This window comes from Chelon labrosus, assembly GCF_963514085.1.
Source record: "Chelon labrosus genome assembly, chromosome: 7".
Classification (NCBI taxonomy): domain Eukaryota; kingdom Metazoa; phylum Chordata; class Actinopteri; order Mugiliformes; family Mugilidae; genus Chelon; species Chelon labrosus.
In genome coordinates this window covers 3,475,443-3,482,181 of record NC_140343.1, presented here as the reverse complement: position 1 = coordinate 3,482,181, position 6,739 = coordinate 3,475,443, and the positions used below count along the sequence as shown (strand labels likewise).

Here is a 6,739-nt window from a genome sequence, read left to right as displayed (position 1 = left end):
GTCAGCTCTGACGTACAACTGGCGCAGAGAGAAGAGAGGGAGGGAGAAAAGACCAACTGTGAGGTGTTTTCAGAAGAGAAATATGTCTGGTTCCAGCGATCAGTGTCCTTGCAAGTGAGCGTTACACCGCCAGTGGTCCCCAGAATCCCAGCGCAAAATGGAGTGAAATCTGTCTCCAGTTACGCACGACTCTCCCGTTACGCACGGTGCTCCTTTGACGCATGCAGAACGCACGGCGGGTACGCACTGACAGAGAGAGGAAGAGGAAGAGAGAGTGGGGGGAGCTGGTTATCCACTGGAGACTTGCTGTCCAGGACTGTAGCTCGACTCAAGGGCTCCTCTGGGTGTCACAGCGGCGCTAAGTGGCGCTGTGTGACGCGCCTGGTGGCCATCGACCGCCTTAATGATCCCTCAAGTGGAGGAAACACGAAAACCCTTCCACATATTGCGCGCAAAAAGTCCAGCCAAACAAAGCCCGACCACCTATCATTTCATAAATCTTTCTTCCCTCTGCGAGAGCCCCCCACCCTTTCTCCTCATCCGCACTCTGCGCCTGCAAATCTCCCCGAAATCAGTGACGAATATAGCCACCCCCCCCCCCCCCCCCTCCTGACAAATCTGGCCCAAGTCCACTTACCGTTCTCAGCAGCGTTAAAGCCCCTCGCCCTCTCCTCTCCGCGTCCTCTTTCTTCCCTCCCACCGCCTCTCTCCAAGTTCGGACTACACGCAATTAAGCCATCTATCAAACCTCCCCCAGACATCCCAATCAACAGCGCCACACGCCAGCCGCACAAGTTAAAAAACGAGCTAGCCCCCCCTCTCACCGGTCCTCCATATATGAAGCTGTGATTTCAGCCTGATGTGCCACAGAACATAAATTCTCCTGACGCGAATAAACCACCACAATATGTGCAAAAGCTCCAGCCTGCATCTGACACCGCGATGCCCCAAACATTCACACGGGCCTTCGTGATATCCGCGGCAGATAATACCCAAACACATCAACGTGGAGCAATAAAAAAGACGCACCATCTTGTGTTATTTGTATTATTTTGCTCATAATTTCCTCCCAAACTGGTCCAGAGGATAACAAAAACAAACTGTCGCGGTGCCGGGCTGGGGGCGAAGAGTGTGAGAGATGGAGAGGTGGTGGTCTTTACCGTGCGTGTGTAAGCGGGGGGTTGCTCTGAGTAAATGACTTTGACATGAGTGGAAGCAGGCTTTTTCCATCAAGCCCGGCCCTGGATACCACACACAGCGCGCCAGTGTCAGCTTACCGCCCCGGGCCCAGAGCTGGTCCCATGGGCCCCGCGTTCATTAGAGAGAGAGAGGCGAAATTAGGCGAGCGGGCGTCGACAGTTTCCTCCCCTATGGAGACATCACACACAGATTTGTCCAACATGATGGAGTTATATATCCTATAAAGGTAATATCAACATCCGTGCTGCGACGGAGCGGAGATTATTGGCCTTTGAAGAACAAAAAGAAGAAGAAAAAAAGCTTTTGCTAAAACAGAACTTTTTGGTTTGTGCTGATCACGTTTGTAACGATTTCATTTATTGTTTTTAGTCGTGTGTGCTTATTATTTTAAGAGTTTTTTTTTATTATTATTTATTTCATTGTGCATCTTCATTTCTTTCCAGAGATCAGCAAAAGCTGTTTTAGATTTTTTTTTAAAATAATCCAATCCAAAATCTTTTATTTCACAAACTAAAAAACTGTCTGTGTGTGTGTGCACGTGCCTGTCCTCAGGGCCTTTTAAAGTCACATATAGCCAAGAGGAGTTTTTCAAACAATAACCAGCAACACTAACCTTTGCACAACAAAGGATGTGCGCATAAAATCATTTTCCACTATGACACACACGCACACACACACGGAGCAGTTTGGAGGACCTTAACGGCCCCAGAAATTTCCTGCGACATCAAAACTTATGACCCCCGCGGAGATCAGGATGCCTCTGGCCCGCAGAGGGAATCTTTGTTCTGGGATCGCTTTGAAGAAGGCGATCCTTGTTGCTTTTTTACGCACTGACGCGTATACGAGCTTCTAATTTGGTCTCTTGGTAATGTCAACCATCGGCGGCGATCACGAACGCTACTCAGAGGTGTTTTTGATGGAGAGGTTTGTCCCTGCAAACCAGTCCCGACTGGAGGCCCCCCCGTTTCAGCCGACACAATAAGGCCCCGTGTTTGTTTTCATGTTTAGGCTGAGATATCACATTTATCCCCCAGAACACATTAGGTGGACTTTGGAAAAATGTTTATCGGCCAGTCTGACCTCAGGTAACTTACAGGCCTTTCTGAAAGAAAATTATTTGCATTATATTTTATATCCATAAGGTATTTTATATAGAAAAACATTTTAAACTCATTTAAGTCTTCCCATAATAATCATTAACTTACATTAAGACGCAGATCTTTGTCTAAATAATATACAAAGAAGTGTTTAAATATCTGTACTATTGTAATTAGCTGCGCCTCAGCTGTGCCGCGTTATTTTTGTTTTTGTCCTTGTGTATTAAATAGCCTGGAATAAACCATATTCATCGGATTAAGCAATAACAAACACAGAGTCCAGCTCCTTCTGACAGTAATCTAATATTCTCTGCTCGGCTTTTCTCCGTGGCCGCTCCGCCTGCGTTTCCTGTGGCTGTGCCGGCAGCTTTGGAGCAGCCTCTCCGGGGCTCTGGGAGGTCAGGCGCGGTTCAGTTTGCCGGAGTGACAGACTGTTTGGACTTCCTAACATTGTGCCTGCCGTAAAGTTTGGTTTCATAACACTACGCGTCTCGTTCCAATCAGCCCCGGAACAGGCCCGAGTTCCTCCTCGGGGTCGGAAGAGGCGCGGGCCTGAAATGGAAATGCAGAGAAAGTTTACAAATTCGACAACAAGGATGTTAACACTGCGGAGGTATTCACGGCGACCGGAGCCACGTGACTGCCCCTCCAGACAGGTGTGCTGTTCCGGTGTTTCACCTGCAGGTTGCAGCATTGTCCCTGGAAACAGGAGCGAGTCTCACCTGTCACCTGTCGGCAGACTGGTGGTTTGAACAGGCTCAGGGTCGACACGTTGACTACAAGCATGCGCAAATAAACCACTTCACGACCAACTCAGCATATGGAACTTAACTATACAAATAATACCAAAGCTCATTTGTACCTTAAATCTGTTCACAGAAAAGAGTGTAACTGCAAAAGCCTGAAGGGGATGTTCTCTGATTTAATCAAAATAACCTTCATAAATCTCCAAAATTCAGACTCCAAACTCCAAAAGATTAATTTTTCTTTGAACAGGCAATTTACCGGAACATCTTTTTTTGCACTAATCTTCCTTTAAATTGTGCAGCAATCTGTATTAATTCATCGATATCTTTTATTTTGTTGCCAGGATCTTTTGGCACCAGTAATTTAGCACTAAATTTGCATGTGCTAAATTTATTATTCTCCTCTTATATTTGCATCAACATGGATAAACAAATGAACAAGCGCAGTTTTGGGGAGAATCCGGAGAGTGAAAGAGTCTTTTATTGATTTGATTTTACGCCTCAAACATTGTGAATTAAACACAGGACTGCGGAATAAATGTGATACCTGAGTTATTGCAGATCATCAAGAAATAATAATAAAATAACAAAGACATATTGTACAGTTTATTTCTTAGATAGCCTTTACGTTTATACTCTCTATTCGATGAACTGAATTTAGTCTGTCCCTCATGCGCGTGGTTAGGAGGTTTTTCCGTGACCAACGTCTCGTCAGTGGACAGACGGCTGTTGAGTCTGGGGTCCGTTTCAGGACCGCGGAGAGCAACTGAGACGGTAAACAGTCTGTAAACAGGGCTGCGTGCGCCCCATTCCTGGGGGATAATATTGTGTCTGCGTGTAAACCTGGACGACACAAACAAGGAGGACTAATAGATGCCTTTTGTTGATGGAACAAAGTGCTCTTGGGGAAAAAAAATAAAACAGTTTGGTCAGGAGATGGGGCGAGTTTCAAACTGCTTATTTATCCATTGTGTGTCTGGCTGGTTTGGAAAAAAAAAACCTTTACGCGCCGGTCACGACTCAAATGCATCATCAAAATCATTTCAGTTAAACCATAATCTAATGATATCTTGAGTTACACTCATTTAAGTTAAAGGTTCTTAATTATTGATCAGTTCTTGTGGATGGAAAATTAGTATTTTAGTATGTTTTTTCCTTCTCGGGGACAGACTTTATTTGTAGCTCATGAGAGGAGACAAATGTTTGAAATGAGAGGTTATGTATCTGTCTTGAAAAAAAAAAAAAAAAACTTATTTCTGATATCATTTGTTGTCTGCGTGGACCGGAAACAAGAAATAACACGACATCCCCACTAAATTATAGTTATATAAAATTTATTTTGTGTTTAATATTTAGTCTTTGGTCCGTTCTTTTCTGGTTGTTGCCTTTATGAACTAATACTGCACCGATGACTTTTCTTTTTGACATTTTAATAAGCAACTGTCAACAAAAACACTGTGAGAGGAGCCTGAAGGCATACATAACCCTGGATATAAAGTTTAAATGGATTATCTTGAAATTGATGATTAGGATTTAGAGCTTTATTTTCAAAAGATAACGACATAAACTAACTTCTTTATGAGTCCTTTTTTTTTATATACCTATATATATATTACATCTTGGTTATCTAATGATAAACAGGTGTCAGGCCCTCCCCGCTCCCTCCCCCATGTGTGTCCACCTGCCTCTGATGTACCAACGCCCTTCCCTCTTTCATGTCTACAATGAACAACTCATTGAACATCGTGGTCCCATTGTTTCACGTCTTTTTATTCATAAAAATATCAGGCATGCATCAATCAATCAATCAATCAATCAATCAATCTCTTGGAAAACATGGACATTTTATTTGCCCTCTTCGTTTCTAGTGCAGCCACGTGACTCTTGACGCAGCTCAGTCAATAATTTTTTAATATATATATATATATACAACAATATTAAAACAGCAGGTCATACAAAACATGAAAATATAAATAGACTGATAGTTTAATGCTTAGACTTGGCATCTAGTTGCCGTCATACAGTAGAAATGACCAATGAACCTACATGAATACACACACACACACTCTCTAAACATCTCTGACACACACTGACACACACACTGACACACACACACACACACGCACAGTGGAATGTCCTGCGGTGACTCTAATAATCTGTCACCACGCAGTTGGATCTAAGTTCGCAACACGCCGTGTTTGTTTTTCTGACTGCAGATGAGACAGACAGAGTCCCACACAGTTAAACAGTTGAAGCACTGAAAGCTAAGAGCGCCCACACGATTACGCATCATGGGGCAAGTCTGACGGCAGTCCGGGGGTCTCATGACAGCAGGGAGTCTATATGAAAACCTCGCGCTTTGCTGGACATCTTGAGAGGGGCCTCAGGTGCGGCCATGCCCGGCGCTGTGTGCTGGCGGAATGTGTGGGCATCCCTGCTGGGCTCTGTGCTGCTGTACACCGCCTCTGACAGGTAAGCGTGCTGTGCCGGATAGTTCAGACTGTAAGGTAGCATGTGGGCCCTTGGGGGCCAGTACAGCCGGGGTCCCGGGTGCTCTGCCTCAGCATGGCTGTCCTCCCTCCGTTTGAAAGGTGTGCTGAGGATGCTGTCGATGGCGAAGGAGCTGGAGAACTTGGTCCCCACCCTCTCCTCCGGAGCGGGGAGGCGGGTGTCCTCGCTGAGGATGTCCGGGCTTTCCGGTTCCTTGGGGGCCCTCTTGGCGATGCGCTTCCTCCTGCGGCGGAACACCCCATCAGCGAAGGTGTACTCGCTGTGCGGGTTGAGCATCCAGTAGTTGTCCTTTCCCCAGGGACGGGACGGGTCCCGTAGCACTTTCAGGAAACAGTCATTGAGTGACAGGTTGTGGCGCACCGAGTTCCTCCAGCCGGTGTAGCTGCCACGGAAAAACGGGAACTTCTTCATCAGGTAGTCGTTGATCTCGGCCAGAGTGAGCCGGCCGCTGCTGGACTCCCGGATGGCCATGGCGATGAGGGCGATGTAGGAGTAAGGTGGCTTGGGTCTGCGGGTGTAAGGCTTCCCTTTGCCGGCTTCGCCGCTCTGGGTGACAGGTGCCGGGCTGTTGGCCACGCAGTCCCCGTCCGAACCCAGCTCGTCTCCGGATAGTGGAGAAGGGACTCCCCCGTCAGCGTCGATGCACAACTCCTGCGGCTTCTGCACGAAGTGGTGCGCAGAGAAAACTTCAAGTTTCATTTTCCCCAAACAGAAGTATAATCTTCTCCCCTCAGTAACCTCGCAGCGTGGAGCGTCTTCTGTCTTGGAGTCTCGTCTCAGCTGAGCAGCTGAGCAGGTGTAGGAGTCCTGACAGCAGAGTGTAAGTGTGTTGTAAGGACTCGTTTGAAGCGCTGGAGGCACCCTGAGCCTCTGTTTGCAGCGGCAGAATACAGATCTGTCTCCGGAGACACGCTTGTCTTGCTATAATATAATGCCCCAGCAAGGGACGGCCCACAGGCGGGGTTTCAGCTCGAATCGTTTATCATACAGATGAGACAGAGTCTGAACATCAGCTTGTTTGTTATAAAAGACTTGTTTTTCAAATCCAAAGTTGTGCCTAAAACATATTATTACTATTATTATTATTATTATTATTATTATTATTATTATTTTACGCACATTTCCCTGAGGATTAATGCATGGATAATATTTTGGATTCAAAGTTAAGTGAGCGTGTAAAAAATG

At 46.1% G+C, this 6,739-nt stretch overlaps 1 protein-coding gene across 1 annotated transcript; it reads right to left on the bottom strand.

Moving 5' to 3' along the window:
- Positions 1-4,792: 4,792 nt before the first annotated feature.
- Positions 4,793-6,439, bottom strand: foxq1b (forkhead box Q1b). The gene has a single exon (XM_084547698.1). It carries the CDS (start codon positions 6,251-6,253, stop codon positions 5,366-5,368), a length of 888 nt encoding a protein of 295 aa, XP_084403824.1. The 5' UTR covers positions 6,254-6,439; the 3' UTR covers positions 4,793-5,365.
- Positions 6,440-6,739: the final 300 nt, after the last annotated feature.

Coding starts and splice junctions, on each gene's coding strand:
- foxq1b (XM_084547698.1), bottom strand. CDS start 6,253: ATGAAACTTGAAGTTTTCTCTGCGCACCACTTCGTGCAGAAGCCGCAG.